Here is a 23,466-nt window from a genome sequence, read left to right as displayed (position 1 = left end):
TAAAAAAGAATAGAATAATGCCATTTGCAGCAATATGGATGGACCTGGAGATTGTCATTCTAAGTGAAATAAGCCAGAAAGAGAAAGACAAATATCATATGATATCATTTACATGTGGAATCTAAAAAATGATAGAAATTTTATTTACAAACCAGAAATAGACTCATGGACATAGAAAATAAAACTATGGTTACCAAAGGGAAAAGGGCAGGGAGGGATAAATTAGGAGTTTGGGATTAACACATACACATTACTTTATATATATAAGAAATATACTACATATATATAAAATAGGTAAACAACAAGGTCCCACTGTATAGCACAGGGAGCTATATTTAATTTCTTGTAATAACATATAATGGAGAGGGAAGGGTATATAGCTCAGTGGTAGAGTGCATGCTTAGCATGCATGAGGTCCTGGGTTCAATCCCCACTGCCTCCATTGAAAGAAAAACATACAATGAAAAATAATCTGAAAAAATGTACATATATGTGTACATACAACTGAATCACTTTGCTGTACTCCTGAAACTACACAACAATTAAAAATAAAATTCGAAAATAGACAGGTAACTCACATCTGAACACAAAGACACGTCCCTGAGGCTGCTCACTGCGGTGCTGACCAGAAACCACCTAACCATCAGTCTGTAGGGCACTGGTTAATGCACCATAACACGTCCTGGTAACTGAATCCCGTGCTTTCTCTTAATTAGGTGGATCTCTAGCTGTTGTCTCCGAGATCGACCAAGGAATGAGAAAGCTTAGTGCAGACCCATGTGGCCATGCAATACCTCTTTTAAGAAAAAAGGTCTCTATATAGGCTTACATATGTCCAGGAAATTTCTGGAAGGCTTCACCAGAAATTCAGTAGTGGCTTCCGCAGCAGACAGGGATTAGGGGCCTGGGGTGTGCAGACAGAAAAGGAGGTACTACAGGGATTTCCAGGGTAGGTTTTATATTCTTATTGGCTATTGGCTTGAACCAAGCACAGTTCAGAGAAATCTTACCAAACCTTAGAGAACGGAAGTTCCTTTTAAGATAGGTCCAAGCCCTGTTCATGCTGACCAAATGGAATACTGGAGACAAGATTTTGACAAGACGTTCCTTTGTTCGTTTGTAACAAGGAAAAGTCTTTCTTGTTTTCAGAATCACTCTTTGTATCCTCTGCTCCCTCCTGGCCTCCCAGGTTTACCTGACTTTTGTCATCTGAACCAGAGCATCTCAGACCTACTGGTCACCAGTCTGCCCAGGACTGTTCTGGGCTCAGGACTCCCGCTTCTCTCATGGGCTGAGAACTGCCTTCAACGTAAAAGTCTTATTGGAACAGGTTCACCCCAACTGCTTATTTTAAGAGCAAACCCAGGCTCAGATCGGAAGTGCCCACTGGACGAAAATAGCCAAGTGGCTTCTTCACCACAGTGAGGACCCCGAAGAGAAGGAAGGTGTGAGGTGAGCTCAGCCCCTGGCCTGTAAGTCAGGGACAGGGACCCCCAGGATCTCCCAGCACCGGGGTGGGAAGTTGACAAGGTATAGACAGGGTGTAAGGACCCTTTCAGGGGGCCCTGGGACTTGAGGACCACCAGCATCCTCGCAGGAGTGAAGAGTGTGAATGGGACGTGGGTGTTTCAGGATGTCTTCCGAGAGCCTTAGCTGCTGGACCAGGAGGAAAACAGTGTGAGGGACCAAACACGATCTATCAGCCTTTGATATTTTGTGCTGAAGTGCCACTGTTGGGCTCCATTCTTCCAACCTTTGGCTTTAGTGAGCACATTTCTGATTTTATAAAAAAGTGAGACTTTCACACACACTCGCTCGGAAGCCGATGACCATCTGGCCCACTTGGATGCAGGCTGCCGCCGCCTCCATGTCCTGAGGGAGGGGACACCCTGGGGCTGCCTGCCGTTTCTCACTGTGCTGGCAAAGGGGAGAGAGCTCTGTGCAGGCCCTCCCGCCAGGGGTACCCTGCAGTGTCAACCTTCCAGACCATGAGGGTCTGGGATGGCCAGCGTTTTCCCGTGGACTGTGGTCACCACAGGGCTCTTCCCTCGAGGCCTCTGGGACTCTGAGCCTGAGAGGGGCCAGCAGCTCTGACATCCAGAAGGTTCTCCTTGGTGGACTCCCTGGAACGTGGGGTGTGTGTCTTCACCAGGGAAGCATGCCCTCTCCCGCTGCACACAACGGGCTGCTCAGGCAGGATGGCAAGGGCAGGGGGAGCTCAGACCTGACATCACGGAGCCATCGACCCAGCAGCCCCTAGCCTCTGGACCTCTTTAAACAAGAAGCTTCCCTGTGAGCTCACAGTAGGTGGCATCCCTAACTGATAAAGGTATCAAACTGGGGATGGATCCCACATTCATTACATGCTAGGGATTTTCATCACTATCTCTTCCTGCTGCTGAGTAAGATTTTTGGTCCTTGAAGTCGCTGTTGAAAATGAATCCTCTCCTATTAAAGGATGTGTTTTTGCTGTCAGACCTCTATGTTTTCACAATGATCAAAGGGCTTCTCTTGTATATGAAAGTCTGAATTCAGGTTGTCTGCGCTGGTTTGAGCTGGGTACAAGAAGCATTAGCCGCTCTGCGTTGGTTGGAGGAATCGTTCTCATTTGGTGTAGAACAGTCTGAACTCAGACAGAGTAGGCTGTCTTCTGGAATGCTGGCACCTAGAGGTGGGACCCAAGGCACCTAGGCACTGACACTACTTCTGTGTCCCTCTCCACTCCCCTCCCCTGCAGGTGTGAGGCCGAGTCAGAAGCCAGCAGAGCCTAGTGTCCAAATCACTCCCCAAGACAAACTTGAGGGAGTTTTGCCCAAAGGACACCATGAAAAGATATGCGGAAAAGTGAACTTCTTTTGTGGTGTATACACAACGGAATACCACTCAGCCATAAAAAAGGTTTTAAAATAATGCCTTTTGCAGCAACATGGGTGGCCTAGAGATCGTCACATTAAGTAAAACAAGCCAGAAAGAGAAAGAAAAATACCATATGGTATCACTTATATGTGGAATCTCAAAAAAGAAAAAAGACACAAATAAACTCATTCACGAAACAGAAACAGACTCACAGATATAGAAAACAAACTAATGGTTACCAGGGGGGTAAGGGGATGGGGAGGGCTAAATTGGGAGTTTGGGATTTGCAGATACAAACTACTATAAATAAAATAGATAAATACCAAAGATCTACTGCATAGCACAGGGAACTATATTCAATATCTTGTAATAGCCTATAATGAAAAAGAATATGGAAAGGGATATATATATATATCTCATATATATACATATATATATATATATATCTCTCATATATATACATATATACATATGAATCACTATGTTGTACACCAGAAACTAACACAACATTGTAAACCGACTATATTTCAATGTTAAAAAAGAAAGAAAAGTGAACTTCTTGAATCCACAAGAAACTCTATCCCCAGAACAATGTGACAGGCACAGCCCCACCCTGGTCTTCCGACCAAGGACCCCGGACCCGGGATGTGCTGCATCTTCCCTGTGAACGAGATGCTGAGTCCTGCCAGTCATTAGGTCCCGAAAAAACCACAACTAGCAAGTTGGACTGGAATCTCCATGATCCATAGTGACCTAATGCGAAGCAGTACAACCAGTTTTATCCAGCTAAACTGCACCTACCACCACATGAAATTGCTGGGCACAACACATTTGAGCCTCTTTGAATCGGTCAGGATGGAGTCAAGGTTATTTGAATCGTATGATATGGGTTCTGACAGTTCAAAGCTGGTTTTTATCCAATTTGAACAATACTGAGCCAGTATAATGTTGAACTCATCACAACAAGGTTGAGCCAGAGAATTCATTTTTAACCAGTCTGAACTGGGTTAGCCTGGTTCAAACCAGTCCCTTGAAAGGGAATTTGAGGGCTGGAATTTCCCAGATGTTAATTCTTTACTAAAAAAAAAAAAGAAAACCAGAGTAGAAAAGGTTTAAAGTTACCTATTTTTGAAGATGAACTGAACTTGCTCCCATAAATACTCACGAAAATTAATCACTAGCTTATTGAAAGAATTAGTAAGTTTCACACTGTTTATTGTAACATACTAGCAAGAACAGGAAACAGCCTCCTGGTAAAGAGAAAGACTCTATTTAAGAGGCTCTTTACTGTGTGCTTGGAGCACATCCCCAAGGAGCTGTCAGAGGTCACCTGACTCCCCTTCGGATAACAGCCAAGCAGGCATGCATTCCACACCAAAGTAATACAGAACAGATTTGCTGGGGTTTTTTAATTAAATGTGGGAATGCAGTATTAACCTCCTCAAAAAAGATAGGAGAGTGGAAAGAAATAGAGTCTTAAAAAAATAAATAACATCCTGAATTTGGGTGCAATTATATCCACCCTAATCAAAAGTCTTAGATCGTAATTAGCTGCTTATACGGATACATCTCAATCCATTAATTTAATCCTCAGTGTCATGGGTGAGGCCGTTACTGAAGGTGTAATTAAATGGGAGTCTCCTGTTCCCTGAGCAACTGGACCTCCCGCTCCCACTGATGACATGGGCTTATGAAGGGTTCCATCAAATGCCCGAGCACCTTGTCTTATTACAGAACTGTCTTCACCTTGAAGGTGCGCTTTCCAAACAAGCTTTGCAGGAGAAAACCAAAAGTAAAAGTACCCTTTGCTTTGACATAAAAATGCAACTGCCCCTTGAAAGAAAGTTCAGTCACTTACCAGCCACAAAGCTTGGGAATGACGCCACCTTCTTTGTCTGTTAGGAAATATGAAAACACACACACACAGAGAACAGAGGTAAGTAGTTGGCCCATAAGATCTAGGCTGAGATGATTACCCTAATGTGAAAAGCTAAACCCCATGAGTGACTGGTGCTTCCAGGAATCAGCTCCATGGAGAAAACCATTGTCTGTCAGGCACCATGATGTTTGGGTGGGGTATATGCAACCAATTCTCATGGGAAAATTTGGGCTACAAAAGACCATCAGCTAAAACCTAGGGACCCCCAGATTAGCACGTCACTGCTAGAAAAAGAAACTAGGGACCATACACCCAACGGTTCTCCAACTGGGGGTATGAAAATTACCAGGGCATACTGTGTAGCACAGGAAGATATACACAAGATCTCGTGGTAGCTCACAGCGAAAAACAATGTGACTGTGAATATATGTATGTTCATGTGTAACTGAAAAACTGTGCTCTGCACTGGAATTTGACACAACATTGTAAAATGACTGTAACTCAATAAAAAAAAAGTATAAAAAAAAGAAAGAAAAGAAAAAGAATGTTACCAGGGCATATCTTTAAAACCAAGATAAAGGCGATTGGACACCACACCATGGGTGGTCATAGTTATTTCATCAAAGTTAGAAAAATCTCATCCGGATTATGTAATCCAGAAAAGGAAAATCACCTGCTTAAGGCCTCACTTTAATAACCTCCATCATGGCGGTGTACACACGGGATTGTTTTTTTAAATCACGTAGTCAGTTAGGATAGTGGTTCTCCTGTCTGAATGGTTTTTGTCTCCAAGGGGACACTTGGCAATATCTGTAGAATCTTTGGTGGTCACAACTTGGGGAGGAGGGTTGCTACTGGCACCTAGTAGGTAGAGGACAGGGATGCAAAGGACAGCCCTTCACAAGGAAAGATCTGGTCCCAGATGTCAATGGTGCCTCCGCTGAGTAACCTTGTTTTAGGACATGATTGTTAGATAACAGGATAGAGTGAATTTCTGTCCAATCGGGGAGCACCGGTGACCCCCCGCCCCACGCACCACAGGCAAAACACAAACACGCCACAGTGGGGGCCTGGATCCACAGGAAAGGGCCTTCTCCTCCTCCTCCAGAGCCAGTGGCCCTCACCGCCTCCTCCAACAGGGACACCAGACTTTGCTTAAGCAGACTTCCTCCCTCCCTCCCAGGCACCAGGTGGGACAGGACCATCTTGCAGAAGGCGAGCAGAGAAAGTACGGGGCAGGCAGCTCCAACGTCAGGACCCTGGGCGAGAACCCTCATCCTTGGAAAAGTTACCTCTGGGATGTTGTTATTGTCAACTGGTCCATTGAGATCAGAACGCTGCTGCTTCCGTGGCTGCTCCAAACCATTGCAAACCTGTAAACCGGAAGTTAAAGGTCAAGATGGTGTTTTCAGGCGTTAGAAAAACAAACCAAGATACACACCTGGAGATACAATATGATACAATTTGGTAAAATGCATGTATCTAGAGGTAGGTATCTGGTTGCAGACAGATATAATTTAATTGAGCTTTTCTGCCATAACATATGCTTTCATACTTCTAAAAAGTTATTATTTATTATTATTCTTTTGGGGGATAGGTAATTAGGTTTATTTATTCATTTATTTTTTTAATGGAGGTGCTGGGGATTGAACCCAGGACCTCGTGCATGCTAAGCACACACTCTACCACTGAGCTATACCCTCCTCCTTTATTATTATTCTTAATTGTGGTAAGATGTCTATAACATAACATCGGCCATCTTAAATAACCATTGTTAACAACAGTTCAATGGCATTAATACTTTCACGTTATTGTGCAGCCATCACTGTCACCCATCTCCAGAACTCTTTTCATCTTATAAGACTGAAACTCTGTCCACATTAAACTCTAACTTCCTCTTCCCTCTGCCCCTGGCCCCTGGCAATCACCAATTGTCTCTGTCAATTTACTCTAGGTATTTCGTAGAAGTGGAATCATACAAGATTTGTCTTTTTGTGACTTCACTGAGCACAATGTCCTCAGAGTTCAACTATTGTGGCGGGTGTCAGGAAGTCTTTCCTTTTCAAGGCTGAATAATATTCCACCCTTTGTACAGACTGCATTTTGTTTTTCCATTCTTCTATCCATGGACACCTGGATTGCTCCAACCTTTTGGCCATCGAGAACAGTACTGTTGTGAACATGGGCGTACAAATATCTCTTAGAGTCCTTGCCTTCAATTCTTTGGGTATATATATACCCAGAAGTAGAACTACAGGATCATAGGGTAATTTTACTTTTTATCTTTTGAGGAAATACCTCACTGTTTTTCCTAGCAGCTAAACCATTTTACATTTCCACCAACAGTGTCCAAGGGTCAAAATTATATTTCTAAAAAAACCCCTAAATTCTTAGTCAAATGCAAACTCTAAAATCTAAATTATTTCATTAATGCAAATTAGTCAATCTACCACTAGAGAAAAAAAAATCCCAAGGACATGTCATAAATCTTCTCTTAAAGGAGACATCAAACCAAAATTTCTCTTACTTCAAAATGAGCAAAATTTCAAGTTTAGGTCTATTTCCTCTACTTGTTGCCCTGTACCATCCAGAAGAAAGACACCAGACCCACAGCACTGGAATCACTGTCCAAACCCCAGACGAGATGCTGGTGAGCCCGCACATTAAGTCAAGTTCCAGAACTTTTTGGCAATAAATCATCAAGCAGTAGCACTATGATGATGACAATGACATTAATAAGTTTTATTGATATTATCAGTATGAACATACTTACATCTACATTATATTTATTTATAACTAAGTTACTTATATATTTATAAATATGTATATATATTATTTATAACAGCCTTTCTCATGTAAGATTTATTTGTATTTATAAATAACATTTGTTTATAAATAACTTAAGGAATATTATCCTTTCCCATGTGAGACAGATGTTCCCTCTCCCACTTTACAGGTGAGAGGACTGGGGCCCCACATGTGGACACTAATGGCCAGGTTCCCATAGGCACTGGTGGCACAGAAATGTGTCGCATCTTCCCTGCCCTCGACTGTCACTGTCACTGTCACATCCTGTGACATCACTCAATTTCTCTGCAGGGATTAGAGAAAAATGAAAAGCACCCCCACTCCCGCCCGTTCTTAACACTGATGGGAATAGGGAGGTGCGATGGACCAGGCAGACCAGGGACTCCTGGCTGAGTGTCCCCTCCGTGACTACAGACACCACTGGATTTCAGAGGCCATGGGAGCGGAGGAGGGTGGCTCCAACAGGACATGGACAGAGTCTGGCTGGGCTTTAAGGATGGGGAAGATTTGTGCACCGAGGAAGGAGGGAAAGCATAGCAACATCCTGCTGACATCAGGGCTTGCTCAATCCGTGGAAGAAATAGGGCCTTCTGGGAGCCAAGGGGGTTCAGGGCACAGCTAGGGCTCAGGTGCATCAGATGTCTGGTTGCTCCCTGCTTCCTTGCTGGCACCCAAAGGACTGCCCTGACCCCTATGCCCTGTGAGCTCCCAGACCACATGGGGGGCCCCGACCCTGCCCCGCTGTCCCAGTCCATCCCAAGGTGGGGCTGGGGGCTCTGGTTTGTCTGCACTGCTGGGACGCTGCTCTCCCTGTCACAGCCCTCTTCTGGGACTGATATCCTCCTCTGGGTGACAGGACTGTGATCCTCCCCCATGGATCCCGTGCTGATGAAGCTGCATGGACAGTGCCCTCCCTGCAGGGCTGAGCCTGGAGAGGCCCACTCCTGCCAGGGTCCCAGTGGAGCCAGGCTCATTCCTGAACTCCCAATGGACTGGTCCCATGGCCCTGCTACAGACCAGACACACCACAAAAAACCTCCCATAGGTCCAGAGAGGTCTCTCACTTACAATGCTGCTCCCAAGAGCTGTAAGTAAAACTGTAATGTGGCACATCCCCCAAGCAACCCTCTACTGTCCTGTCCTCTTGTCTATTTCATGGTCCACTTAGAGTCAGCATTTTACTCACTGGTCTGAAACCTCTAACCTGAGACCTTTCCTAGGCTGAGTTCATGAACTTCATTTCCTGAAGACCCGCCCTTTTTTCCTAGGAGTCAAACGGGCCCTAGTTATTCTCCAAAAACCCCCAAGAAACAAATCAACTAACCAAAAAATGAAAGCGGGGTCAACCACACCTACTACACACTGAATGCTTGTGTCCTCCCCCAAATCAGATGTAGAAGCCTGACCCCCAAGGAGTGGTGTTAGGAGCTGGGGTCATAGGGAGACGATTAGGATTAGACGAGGTCGTCAGGGTGGAGCCCCGAGGAATGGGATCAGTGTCCTTATAAAAGAGACCCCAGAGTGCTCCCCCATCCTTACTGCATAGGACTTAAAAGACATCTGTCTATAAAAGTGGGCTCTCACCAGACACCAAATCTGCTGGTGCCTTGATCTTGGACTTGAAGCCTCCAGAACAGTGAGAAAGCAATGTCTGCTGTTTCTAAGTCCCCTGGTATATGACGTTCTGTTGTAGCACCCTGGAAGGATTAAGGTAACACTCCTTCTATGGATGTTACAGCTTGGGGTGGAACCTAATTTTTCTGGCAGAAAGCCGGCCCTAAACGTGGCAACAGACTCTCATCGAGGTGCCAAATACATGATGGGAAAAGGTGACACAAAGACTGCTGTTCACCTTGTGGCAAGTGAGAGAGGTATTCTTCCCAGGGGACGCAGCTCCAAGGGGTTAGGGTTTGGCCAGGGGAACACAGGCTTGAGGTCGGTGCCCCACACTCATCCACAGGACACCTCAGGGTGGGGCCACAGTGTGCGGTGACCATGGGCAACACAAGGTCTTGGGTCCACTTATAATGGCAACTTCTCCCTATAGCTTCTCCAGGCTCCACCCTTCCCTCCATGCCCACATCTTCTCTAAATCCCTCCAACCACTCATCACCATGACAACCACATCTCCTAATAAACAGCCAAGGTTGTTTCCAGAGAGGCAGGAGGGTGGGCCTGTGCTGCTTCTTCTGGGAAGAACCCATCTGGTGCCTTAGTTTTCATTTCAAGGGGCAGGGTGGGAAGCTTGGCAGCACGGGACATAGCCTCTGAAATAAACATGGTTAGAGGCCCACGTGTCTTTGGGGCTCCTGGCAACTGAGATGAACATGCTACCTGAATTCTTTTGTGCCCTCCCCAAGGTACAGCAGCCAGGCGTACCCCAAGGTAAGCTGCAGGCCAGGGTCACCGCATCCTTCACAGCCAGCAGAGAAAGCTGGATCATGTCCTTTCTCAGGTAACTGTGGTGCAGGGTTCCTGGTGCCACCAGCTAGACCTGCATCAGCCACCCACTTAGAGAAGGAGGGAGTGAAATGTGTGGAGAGAAGTAATGTTAACATGGTGGGGAACCCCTGACCCTCTCTTCGTGGGGCCCTGAGAACAGAACATGATGCTACAGCACATGCTGGTCATAAAATGCCAGGACCATGGACAGCTGCTCAAGGCAGATGATTGCCTGTAATAAAAATATACTAATTTGAATAAATTGCTCTAATAAATATCTTGGCTCCAGTGGGTGAAACTAAAGCTAGAATTTTTTTTAACGTGTCCATTCTGATTGTGTCTGCCTGATTAAACTGAAAATACGTCAATTCAACCCACATCGCTTTGGAGGGAGTAACAGCAAATGCTCGTACTTACACCGTCTGTAACAAAGGCCATGTGTGTCCAAGCCCTGTCCTGGATGACAAGCATGTGAGTGACACATAGGGAGGTCCAGTGAGGGACACACAGCATCAGCTCAAAGCCAGGTGAGTCACTACTTCCCACCTGACCGTCCCTCCCCCCAAACATGTCAGAGAAACCCCAGGTGCTCCAGTGTGGCCACTCAGGGAAGGGACAGCCTTCTCTGGGAATCATTTCTTGCTCCCTGTTTTCAAAGGCGTTGGTCAACCCTACTCATCTGATATTCCAGCCCAGATGCCCTCATCCGTCCAGCTTAGGAGGGGTGGCTGGGACAACGACATGGAAGTGCTCCTGTCGGACCGAGCCGAGAGTACGACCCACCAGGGGCCACCAGAAAGTTTGACTCAGCCCCTTCCACATCTCCTCCCAAAAGCCATCCATTCCATCTGTCCACTGGCAAATGGCTCAGAAAAATGACAAAACTGTTCTTATGACTCAGGATACTCGGGGATATTTATCTGGAGGAGAAGAGCTTGGATAAAGTCTTTTTTCTCCTCAGTATGATCCCCATGGGGAAGATCGCATCTTTCCGAAGTTGATCTCTGGCTTAAAAAAGTCAGGACGAGATCCACTGGGGAACCCACTGTGGGCCCAGCCTTGTCCTCTGAGACATGTCTGCTGAAATCTCCGGGCCCCTGACTGCCAGGACCTCCTGAGACTTACTCTACTTCATCATTCACTCTCTTTTCATGGAGTCCCAGGAAGGGCAGGCAGCACCAGGGGGCACCAGCATTTCAGAGCAGAACCTCTGTTCTTCTAAACCAGTCTCTACATTTTCACCCATTATCCAAAGGCTGCATCCATGTGGCCAGTCCCATGCAAGCACCTGCTGTGTGTCCTGCAGGGGACAGGGTACCCCTAGGAGGACCAGAAGATGCACATAACCAAGGTCCTGGCCTGGGACAGCTCCCACTCCAGCACAGAGGTGGAACTCAGTGGTCCTGCTGGCCTCAGGCTCTAGGGTTACGAGCCAGGGTAAAAACCAGCACACATGTCCACTAAGGCCATTCTGGAACAATGGTGAGTCTAGACACTGGATCATCAGGGTTGTTCATTTTTTTAAATTTGTGCATAACTAGAACCATCATGCCTTGCTGGTGGGAATATGAAATGTTCAGCTGCTGTGGGAAATAGTTTGTGATTCTTTACAAAATCAAACAGTAAATGCCCATGTGACTCAGTAATTCCACTCTTAGATGCGGACCCAAAAGACCTGAAAGCAGGCGTCTGCACAAACACTGGTACAGGAACAGTCAGGGTCACACTATTCACAATAGTCAAAAAGTGGAAACAATCCAAATGTCTGTCAGTGGGCAGATGGATAAACAAAACGTGCTCCACCTATGCAGGGGAATATTATTCAGCCATAAAAAGGGAGTGAGGTCCTGACATGTGCTACAACATGGGTGAGCCCAGAAAACATGATGCTCAGTGAAAGAAGCCAGACACAAAAGGTCACGTATTATACAATTCCATTTCGAATTCTAGAAATAGGCAAACCTACACAGGCATACTTTTTTTTTTTTACTGTGCTTTACTTTGCTGTGCTTTGCAGCTACTGCATTTTTTTTTTTAACAAATTGAAAGTCTGTGGCGACCCTCCGCTGAGCAAATCTACTGGTGCCATTTTTTCCAACAGCACATACTGGCTTGGTGTTTCTGTGTCATATTTTGGTTAATTCTCACAATAGCTCAAAGTTTTTCAAGATTATTATATTTATTACGGTGATCAGTGATCTTTGATGTTACAATTGTAATTGTTTGGGGGCCCCACAAACTGGGCTTATATCAGATGGTGAACTTAATCGATAAATATTGTATGTGTTCTGATTGCTCCACTGATCAGCTGTTTCCCCATCTCTCTCCCTCTCCTCGGGCCTCCCTATTCCCTGAGACACAACAATTCTGAAATTAGGCCAATGAATAACCCTATAATGTCCCCTTCAGTGTTCAAGTGAAAACAGCTGCACATCTCTCACTTTAAATCAAAAGCTAGAAACGATTCAGCTCAGTGAGGAAGGCACGTTGAAAGCATGGGTAGGCCGAAAGCTGGAACTCTTGCACCAAATAGTTAGCCAAGCTGTGAATGCAAAGGGAAAGCTCTTGAAGGAAATTAAAAGCGCTGCCCAACTGAACACACAAATGCTAAGGAAGCAAAACAGCCTTATTGCTGATATGGAGAAAGTCCAAGACAGAAGATCAAACCAGTCACAACATTCCCTTCAGGCAAAGCCTCATCCAGAGCAAGGTCCTAACTCTCTTCAATGCTATGAAGGCTGAGAGAGGTGAGGAAGCTGCAGAAGAAAATTTGAAGCTAGAAGAGGTTGGTTTATGAGGTTTAATGAAAGAAGCCATCTCTAGGACATCAAAGTGCAACGTGAAGCAGCAAGTGCTGATGTAGAAGCTACAGCAAGTTCTCCAGAAGATGCAGCTGAGATAATGAAGGTGGCTACACTAAACGACAGATCTTCAATGCAGAACAAACAGCCTTCTATTGGAAGAAGAGGCCACCTAGGACTTCCATAACCAGAGAGAAGTCAATGCCTGGCTTCCAAGCTTCAAAGCACAGGCTGACTCCCTAGTTAGCGGCCAATGCAGCTGGTGACTTCAAGCTGAAACCAGGGCTCATTAATCATCCTGAAAATTCTAGGCTCTTATGAATTATGCCAAAGCTATTCTGTCTGTGCTCTACCGATGGAACAACAAAACCTGGATGACAGCACATCTGTTGACAACATAGTTGACTGAATATTTTAAGGCCACTGCTGAGTCCTACTGCTTGGGGCAAAAAAAATAGACTCCTTCCAAAATATTACTTCTCATTGACAATGTACCTGGTCATCTAAGAGCTCTGATGGGGATGTAGAATGAGATGAATGTTGTTCTCAAGACTGCTAACACAGCATCCATCCTACAGCCCGTAGATCAAGGAGTCATTTCAACTTTCAAGTTTATTTTTTAAGAAATACATTTTGTAAGGCTATGGCTGCCAGAGAGAGTGATTCCGCAGGTGGATCTGGGCAAAGGCAACTGAAAACCCTCTGAAAAGGATTCACCACTCTAGATGTCAGTAAAACTTTCATGATTCATGGGAAGAGGTCAAAATATCAACATTAACAGGAGTTTGCAAGAAGTGGATTCCAACCCTCATGGATGACTTTGGGTGATTCAAGACTTCAATAGAGGAAGTCGCTGCAGATGTGGTGGGAACAGCAAGAGAACTAGAATTAGAGGTGGAGCCTGAAGATGTGACTGAATTGCTGCAGTCTCAGGATAAACCTTGAATAGATGGCATTTTGCTTCTTAGAGGCGAGAAAAGAAGGTGGTTTTTTCAGATGGAATTTACTCCTGGTGAAGATGCTGTGAGGACTGTTGAAATGACAATCAAGGATTGAGACTATGACATTAACTTAGTTATTAAAGCAGCAGCAGAGTTTCAGAGGACTGACTCCAACTTTGAAAGAAGTTCTACTGCGGGTAAAATGCTATCAAACAGCACTGCATGTTCCCGAGAAATCATTTATGAAAGGAAGAGTCAATCGATGGGGTAAATTTCACTGTTGTCTTATTCTCAGAAATTTCCACAGTGACCTCAACCTTCCTTAGCCACCTGATCAGTAAGCAGCCATCAGGATCGAGGCCAGAACCTCCACTAGCAAAATGATTACAACTTGCTGAAGGTTAGTACTTTTTAGCAATTTAGTATTTTTAAGTTAAGACATGCACATTGTTTTTTTAGATACTATTACATACCTAATAGACTACAGGACAGTGTAAACATAAGTTTTATATGCACGGAGACACCAAAAAAAATTGTGTGACTTGCTTTATTTCAATATTCACTCTGCTGCAGTGGTCTGGAAGCAAACCCACACTATCTCAGCTTGTATAGAGAGAAAACAGATTTGTCTTCGTTACCAGGTGCTAGAAGTGGGGAGACTGCTTAATAAATATGGGGTCTCCTTTTAGGGTGTTGAAAATGTTCTGGAACTAAACAGTGGTGGTTGCCCAACACTGTGCTAGACGCCATTGAATTGCACACTCCAAAATGGTTAAAATGGTAAATTTCATGTTATGTGTGTACGGCTACCATTTTAAAGTAATGGGGAAAGAAAGACTTAGCAGAGCCCTCGCAAGACCTAAAACATACTGCTTGCCTCTACCTTTGATACCCTCATCAGCTCAGCTAGACCCCTGCATGAAGGTCATGGCCAGCTTGTGCAGGACTAACCCTCCCAAGGGAAGCAGAGGGTTTGAGCCACCCAGACGGCAGTGGCGGGACCACGGAGACCATTCCTTCCTGGATACCTGCCTCGCATCACTCCGGATATCACACTCAGATTCACCTGTGGGAAAGGAGGGAGATCCATCGCTTCGGACAAAGTGTGCGACATAACTGGGGAGTGTTGTTTGATTGAGCTCAATTCTCAAATAAGAAAATCTACCACATCTCCCATCTAAATCCATGGCTGGGGGCCCGTGGGCTGCTTTTCCCACAGGTTCCATGAGTTTGCTACAAACACCCACATATTCTCCCCCAACCCTGCTAGTTTCAGGGTGAGAAGCCCCGTGTGAGCAGTCTCATGACAGTGACCCTCTGAGGTGAAGAGTGGTCTCTTGGCCTCATGGCCAGCAGCTCCCGGGAGACCCAAGGCCTCTCCATGTCCCCTCTGCTCAGCCTAAAGCCCCACACATATTCTGAGAAGGTGAGTGAGGCATCAGAGGAATGGATGAAACAAAGAAAGGTACATAGGTCAGAAGGAAACCAGATGGCCAGGGCTAAGTCAATATTCCAACCCCAGTTCCAATGCGCCTTCCATATTTAACTTTCAATTATCTGTAGACACTAGCATTCCCAGCATGAAACTGCCAAGACCAGCTCCCTATATCCCAGCAGGAGAAGGAGTTCTCTGTTCCAATCAACATTATCAGTCCCAAGTAATAAACAACTCAGTGGAACTGCCCATGGCTGCAAACACTAACACAAAATCCCACGACTAATAATTTGAAGAACAAGTTTAACCAGTTAATGGGTAAAGAAGATATCAAAGATCCAGTAAGCTTTGGTTAAATCTACGTGTCTGGCCATTATGAATATCCAAAATAGAGCATCTGGTTTTCTTAAAGTTGAGGATAAGGAGAGAGGGTAGGGTGAGCTGTTAGTTTCACGGTAGAAGTGGCAACATATTTTTATTTAAATGATACTGACAAGGGATGACTGTGACCATTTTACACAACCCAGTGGTCTGGGTGATCAATGCAAAGAGCCCAGTAGTATTAATGATCTGGTGGCCACCCCCACTTTTGCCCCTTCCGCCCCTGCCAAGGTAGGATCACGTCTGTGACTGGACAAGACTCTTGGAGGAGAGAAGGCAAGGTACCCTCTTCTCACTCAGGATGTGGTTGTCCTACCACGGCTCATTTTAATTCTGAACATCCTGACACCTTCCAGAGGCATGCAGACAGCCTGCTGTTTGACACACACCAGTGTCCAGTGGCCCAGATGGGTGTGGTCAGCTCAGCTCTACTACAGCTCCACCAAGCCAGTCTCCACTGACCCTCCATTGTTTGTATGATATGGCTACATGGGCTCAGACTGGCTCAGCTGGGTTTCAGATGATTCAAACAGACTCAAGCCAGTTCATGGGACAAGAGCCTTTTCTTTCTTTTTTAAAATTTATTTCATTTTAATTTTTTTAATGGAGGCACTGGGAATTGAATCCAGGACTTTGTGCATGCTAAGCATAGGTTTTCCACTGAGCTATTCCCCCCAGCCCCTTTCTTTCTTTCTTTCTTTTAAAATATTTTGGTAAATATACATAAAACAAAATTTATCATTTTAACAATTTTTCAATGGACAGTTAAGTGGCATTCAGTGCATTTACACCGTTGTGCAATCATCACCACTGTCTGTCTACAGAACTTTTCAGCATCCCCAGGGGAAGACCTGTACCCATTAAACACTAACTCCTTATTCCCCCCTCTCCCCTACCCCTTGCAACCACCATTCCACTTCCATATCTATGAATTTAATTAGTCTAGCAACCTCACACAGGTGGACCAATATAGGATTTATCTTCTGGTGACCAGCTAATTTCACTAAGCATCCTCAAGGGTCAGCATTACCTTCCTTTCTAAGGTTGAATAATGGTCCCTGCGTGTGAAAGTTTTTTTTTTCCCTTTGGAACTTCATCATTTTAACTGTGATGCAGAGAAGAATCAATCTTCCCCCAAATACCAGGCTGTGATCTCTGAATCTGGGCCAAACAGCCCCTATTTTGGGTGACTTGGAATCCTTTGGAGATTAAATATTAATAAGACATTAGACAAGGAAAACCTTGGGCAGCAATGCCACTTAGTGACATCTCCCAGAATTTTCAAATTCAGTGCACCAAGAACAGCCCTGACTGGCCCTGCTCTTGTTTTTGGAGCAGGCTTTGAGGACCAGTGAATGACTAGGTTATTCCTCCTTTCTCGAAATTAACATTCATTTTTCTCAAAGTGACCAGCACACTATATTTATATACTTGGTCCCAGTGAATGAACGTAGGAGGGACTAGATCAATGACTAGAAGACAAGGGAGGAGCAGCAGCAGCGGCCAAAGGAACCCAGGAGCACCTGTGAGACCTGGCTTGCATGTGTGGTGGTCTGGGGTTGACCCCTTCTGAAGACACTCGAGTGGGTGAGTCTACGTCAGTGTGCATAACAGTCAACAACCAGAAGACCCAGAGACTCTGGGAGCGAAGGTCAGGAGAAGATGTCTCCCAGTCAGCACTGAGGGCTGCTCTCAGGGGAAGCTGAGCCCCAAACGTGGGAACTATTAGGGTTGGGGTAGGGCTGCGTCAGACATCAGAGTGGGCAAAACGGTCCCAGAGGCAGAACCAGAGGCCATCTGCAAGTGTCTGAGCCACAAAGACGAGAACAGACCAAGGAGGGAGAATGGGCAAACTCTCCCAAACATGCTGCAATCCCAAGCAACAGCCCCTCATCCAAGGTCTAGCTCAGGCTCGCTGACCTGTACAGCCTGAGTGCACCCAGAGCAGGACAGGGTGGCCAAGGGCAGGCACGCTCGGCGGTGCTTCAGCACCAAGGACAGCGCACAGCCAAGCAGTCTCAGTGAGTGTCTCTTAAAAGGACAGGAGCCAGATGCAGGCCTGGACCGTCTGATCACCGTTGAAACCAGAGGAGCTGGGCAATGAGATTCTGTAAGCCCAGTTCCGAACATCCTTCAGCTCCAGTAGACTGAGCTTTGGCTTGGTCTCAGGTAGAGAGACCACCTTCTCTTCTGTGAAGGCTGACAGGTCTTGGCAGGGTCAGGAGTCCACCACTGGCCCCTGGGCCCCATTCTGTGCCACACTTTTCCCTCTCAGCTTTTCTGATCTGTGCTTCATTTTCCTGAGATGCCCATGGTATTATTATCTGATGGAAGGTTGGGAGTTATTCTTGGTTAGCCTCCCATCATCATAGGGCTGTGTCTTTTTCAGTAACTGATGAGAATTGACCACGATCTGAGCACTTTCAGATGAAAATCTGACTGCCATTGGCACACTGTTCCATCTCGGCTGGAGCACCATGTGTGACATGACACATCTCTGAATCCTGTGCTCAGCAATGTGGTCTTTCTTCCTGAACAGAAGATGTTTCTAAAAATCCTCCCACAGAGCACTGCACTTCCTGGGGAATGTCACGTGACTAGAAGATTTTGTTCAGATGTGTCTCAAGCCCCCGGCACACGTGATGGATATGGAGGTGCAGCAGAAGCCCGAGGATGAGAGATGCAGGTGGGCCAAGGCCCGGCTTCAGTCCTGCACCCACCACTCTTCATTCCCGAAATCCACCCTAGACATATGCTGCAGGCCAGTCAGTGCAACTCAAGTCAGAGCAGTTCAACCCCAGCTCCACACACAGCGGGCAGCCTCTCCCTGCCGGCATCTCCTCAGGTCCCCTCCCAGCCTGTCCCTACAGATGCTGCCCATCTACCTCAGACCACACGGGAACCTCTGCCCTTGTCATCCACTAGAGCTGCTCAGGGGCCTGGCAGCAAGACCCCGCTAACTGCCCCACCACACGTGGCCTTCCCGGCATCCTGCCCTTCAGCACCCTCCTGCTCCCTGTCCCTTTGATGGCCCTGCTCTGTCCCTCTCTCATCACCATCCTCAATCCAGGTCCCTCACCCTCTCTCCCCCTCCTCCCAGGTCACACTCCCAGCCCCCCCCCCCCCCCCCCCCGTCTCATGCTGAGGGCGCCCATGCACTTCCACATTCAGCCTGGTGGGTTGACTTCCCAAAGCCCCGCCTCCAGGTCCCAGGGCCTCTCTGCTCTCTGTAGGAGCCCATCCCGAGGAAGCCTGCCTGGGTCTGGTGGGAGGGGCAGTGCCTCTGCTGATCACCCAGCCCTGCCCAAGTGGACGGGGAGTCTGTGTGTCTGTCTCCCCCTGGAACGAGGTTCTAGAGGCAGGCTTATGTCATTTTGGTCGGCAGCCCCAGGTGTGTGGTGGCACATGGCAAGTGTAATTTGCACAGGCTGAATGGGAGGGAATGCAGACGCCCTCCAGCCCAGGAGATCTGGAGTGGCCTCGTAGAGGGGCTGGGCAGGAATGGGCTCTGAAGCAGTGGGAGTTATGTTCAGAAACTCCAGGTGAATCAGGGAGCCTGGGACTGCACCTAGAATTACTGAGAAACCGGTGGTCTGGAGGCCAGCTCATCCGCTAGGCAAGTGGGGTTCTTAGTTAATTTTCAACTCAAAATTGAGTGTAAGAAAATCAGGGCCACCCTTGGAGATGTGTGGCTGCCGCCCTGTCCCCCTAGATCAGGGACTCTAGAGCAGAAAGTGGTTGAGGATGCCCCCAAGAAGTCCCTGAAGGGGAGATGGGACACCTGAGGAAGGCTGGCAGAGGAGAGAGCTGGGGGACACCTAGGGAGCTGGCCCCACCCTACCTGTCCCCTCCACCCTATCAGGCCTTGCTCAAGCTGCACCCCCACCACCCCATCTCCACTGTGTCCCCAGCCAGTCCTGGGCCTCTGCTCATCCTGCCTCACAGTGCTGGCTTCGTCCCTCCCTTGACGTCACTCCAGATCATGGGGACGTCCTCTTGCTCACTGGTGTCCTCAGCCCTGCCTAGCATGGCACAGACCATGTGCAGAGCCTCCCCACCAGGGACTTAAAATCATCGACGTCATCATCAGGGCATCATCTGTGTCCAGGGCAGTTGTTGGCACAGGTAACGTGTCTGGAATGTTCCAGAACCAGGAGCTGGTGCAGCAGAGTGGAGTCCAGGCTTCCTGGCTCTCACGTCTGTGCTCTTAACCACTACACCCTGCTCTGTCGAGGGCAGGACAGGGAAGGAACTTTCAAGATTACTGTTAGGGGAGGGGCTTTAAAGGATTTTCCCAAATAATAAAGATGGTTCTTTAGAAACCCTGATTTAACAAGATTTTAAGGCACTGAGGCAACCCCAGATTTCTGCTAGATAAACTGCCTCATGATGGTAAGAGCCACCTCCAGTCATATGTTGTCACTAGGCTTCAGAAAATTAAATAAGGGTCTTGCGCTGACTCTGCAAATGGGCCCAGAGAAGCCAGTCTGAGAGCTCAGGCAGATGGAGTGACGGCTTAGGATGCCAAGGTGGGACCAGTCTGGATTTTGTTTTCCAGGTGGTCCTGGGAATTAGATACGATCTTTCACATGGGAAGTACTGGGAAGAGAGGAGGCTGGGAGGGCACAGGTGCCCAGGGGCCCACCCAGGCAGCCTCCTCAGGAGCAAAGGGAGGTCCAGGTGGGATGCCCAGGGGGGCAGGCAGAGGAGTGGGGGCAGGGCTGAGGGAAGGAAGAGGCCAGCTGTATCTCCCCGGAGGCCTTGGGGGGTTAGTTGCTGGCAAGGACCTTCCCCTGCCCAGCCCCTGTGCCCCCGCAAACCCCTGCCCTCAGCACCTGCCTGTGGGCTCTTCCTCCAGTTCCATCCTCCCGGTGGGCCAGGTTTGCGCAGACTGCTCCCACCTGTGCCCTGTGCAACCACAGGGCCCTGCACACCTGCTGCCACCTGGGTGCCAGTGATCTCAGGATGCTCTTCTCTCTGCCTCTCAGGGCTTCTCAGGGTCTGGTACCCTCAACCCAAAGCAGGTGCTCATACTTGCTTCTGACATCACTAAATGGGGCACATGTGAGCCCAGAGGGAGTGCTCATGGTGCCACTTCCCCCTCCCCAGAGCAGGCCGAGGTTATCCTCGCCCTTAGCATCCCCCCTCCCTATTTGATGCCAATGTTCCTACCATAATCTCGAAATGTCCTTCACAAGACAGTCTCGGCTGAAGACCCAACCACAGCAAAGGCATCTGCACAGGGAGCAGCGCTAAACACTCGTGTGTGTGATGTGGCCTCAGGGCCTGCATCACACCTCCCTCAACTGCTGTGCTCAGTTGACTGATGGATCAATTTTTCCTTTTTTTCCATTGTCACAGGGCTCTTTCTAGAAATTATGGAAACCCCAAGTAATCAAAACATGCATTTGGCTTATCATCCAAATGTGCAGAGCTGTCCCACACAGCTGTCACGTCAATCAGACGTCACTGATTCAACCATCACTGAAGCCCTGATGTGTCCCTAAGCCCTTTGGGGGCACGGAGGGGACAGGGAAAGCCTACAGCCTGAGAAATCTCCAAGGCCCAAAGGAGTAAGCCCCTGAAAGGAGAAGCTGGGGCACAGAGCAGGTATTTTGTGGGCACCCCATCTCATGACGGATGTACAGGCTGGCCTTTGTCAAATATGAGCGTGCAGCAAAGCCCCAGGGGACCACAGGAATCTGTCATCCCGGGTACCCCACAGGCCTATGAAACCCTGATCTTCGGTGCTGGACAAACACGCCCCCGGGGCATGGAGGAGCACCCCTCTTCACAGAAAGTGCACTGTTGACTCACCAGGTCCTCCCAGCCCATACCCAGGGCAAGGAGACTGGCCCCAGTGGGGTCTTCCCTCCGGTCTTCACTGCCTCGCTGTCAGATGACAGAGGACCCCCAAGACAGGTGCAGAAATGCCCATTCAATCTGGATATTCAATATGAATCTGGCTGGACACAAACGTGTATTCTTTAATCGCTGTATGCAAAAAAAAAATCAGTATTTATCAACAAAGCATCATCAAATTAAGAAAAATGCCCCAAGAATAATCTCGGCTTGATATATTTGATCTATGGCCTGAGCCCTCGTGAAGTCAGGAGGTTGGGACAATTTTACAGATCAGAGGTCTCGTGTCCACCAGTCACCTCCCTGGTGCTAGGAGACACCCGCCTCGAACGACAGCATGTCAAGCCCTCGTTACACCAAGTAAACAGACAACAGAGCAGAGGAGACATCACTATTGAGGAGAGTTGCACCCAGTTCACCCACATTCTCTCACTCACAGAGAGTCCAACACATCTCGAACGGAACTGGTCATCACCTCTTCCAGAGATGCCCAGGGCTGTGGTTACAGATGCGGGCTTTGGCATCACAAACCATTTACTCCTCATGCTGTGGAACCGTAGGCGTGGTACTTACCCCCCACAGGTCTCTACTGCCTCATCTGTAAAATGGGAACAACCCTAGTTCCTGTCTCTTCTGGTTGCTCCAAGATCCACTGAGGTCACATATACATACAAGCCCCTGCTCGCTGGCCATCACTACCAACACCAGGGTCACCTTTACTGTCACCCAGGGACTTTCCACAAATGGCCAAACAAGAAACATCAAATCCTCAGAAGCCACGGGTCCCACTGGTGACCCAGATGACAACTTTCCCATCACCGTCATTCTGGGTTGATGGTGATCATTCTAGGACTGAGCCCTAGAGGGGCAAGTCTGGGAAAGTCGCAGGTTCTGACTCTCGGCCCTGAGGATGTGCAACTTTGGTGGTTATTTTTCTGTGTAGGGAGAAAGGGCTTGTGGCTCCAGACTGGGATGTCCTTGTTGCTGGGAGTCTGGGATGAAGGCAGCATGTGTGCAAGCATGGAGGCGATCTCTGAGAAGGGTAAAATTTGCAGCAGAGTTTCCCAAACTCATCCGCCAAACCAGTACAGTCAACTCCCCTTGTTCGTGGCAGTGATGATCTATAAAGTAGACTACACCCAGTATGAGTGGATCCTGGACCATGGCTCCCAGGGGAAATACAGGGTGAGGTTCCCGCAGCCTCTGGTCACATCTTCATCAACTGATGAACACATAACCTTGTTCTCTGCGTATGTCTATTTAAAGACACTTTCTTTAATACATATGACTTACAAATAATGAACTACAGCCAGCATTTCTTCACCATAAAATACCAGCTAAGAAGACTTTAACATTTTCCTGACCCTGGGTAACAAGATCATCGATTTCTTTGGCTTTCAACTTTATAATATAAAGTTTTTTAATTGGGGCTCATCTCACAAATCCACAAACTTAGCTGCTCTTCTATCGCTCCATCACACACAACCGATGTTAACCGCAGCATTTTCCAGAGCAGCTCCATGTACAGACTGGCAAGTTTCTTCTTCCTTTTTCTGGATGTACCGTATTGTTGACTTGTTAACATCGAACTTAACAGCCAGAAATATTGCAGCTCATGCCCGAATGAAACACCTGACACACGTATCTTCTCCAAAAGGCACATCGCAGCTTTCCCGTGTGTAGGGACCCTGGACAGCCCTCCAGCGCTGCAGCTGGGGGTCATTTTCTCACCAGCAAAAAGCACAAAAATGCGACACAGCAGCACAAAAAGGACCACGAGAAGGACACTTGTTTACAGTATGTGCTGAAAAAAGAAGGCATCTCCTTGTTTAAACTCAGTGGGAAACGGGCATGTTGACAGACTCAAATCTGTTTTGTTAGCACATGTCCACAAAGGACTGCCGAAGTGCTCTGGGTATTGATTTTAAGGTTACAGATAAATTCTAGCGAGGAGGCAAATTCACAGATATGGAAGCCATGAATGATAAGGATTAGCCACACCTTGTTCACAGAACACCTCTAAGGCAATGCTCTGGGAAATCCTGAGACCTCCAAAGAGAG

At 47.4% G+C, this 23,466-nt stretch overlaps 1 protein-coding gene across 3 annotated transcripts in view; it reads right to left on the bottom strand.

The window, feature by feature from the left end:
* Positions 1 to 23,466, bottom strand: part of APBA2 (amyloid beta precursor protein binding family A member 2) — a 174,970-nt gene that overhangs the window by 30,577 nt on the left and 120,927 nt on the right. For all 3 annotated transcript variants that reach the window (XM_072950667.1, XM_072950666.1, XM_072950668.1), the window contains 2 exons: positions 6,028 to 6,108; positions 4,715 to 4,751 (listed from right to left, as the gene is read on the bottom strand). In XM_072950667.1, the coding sequence (XP_072806768.1) occupies positions 4,715 to 4,751; positions 6,028 to 6,108 (118 nt within the window). The remainder of the gene's footprint in view (positions 1 to 4,714; positions 4,752 to 6,027; positions 6,109 to 23,466) is intronic.

This window comes from Vicugna pacos, chromosome 27 (genome assembly GCF_048564905.1).
Source record: "Vicugna pacos chromosome 27, VicPac4, whole genome shotgun sequence".
In the NCBI taxonomy this organism is placed as follows: Eukaryota; Metazoa; Chordata; class Mammalia; order Artiodactyla; family Camelidae; genus Vicugna; species Vicugna pacos.
This window is presented reverse-complemented; position numbering and strand designations above follow the sequence as displayed.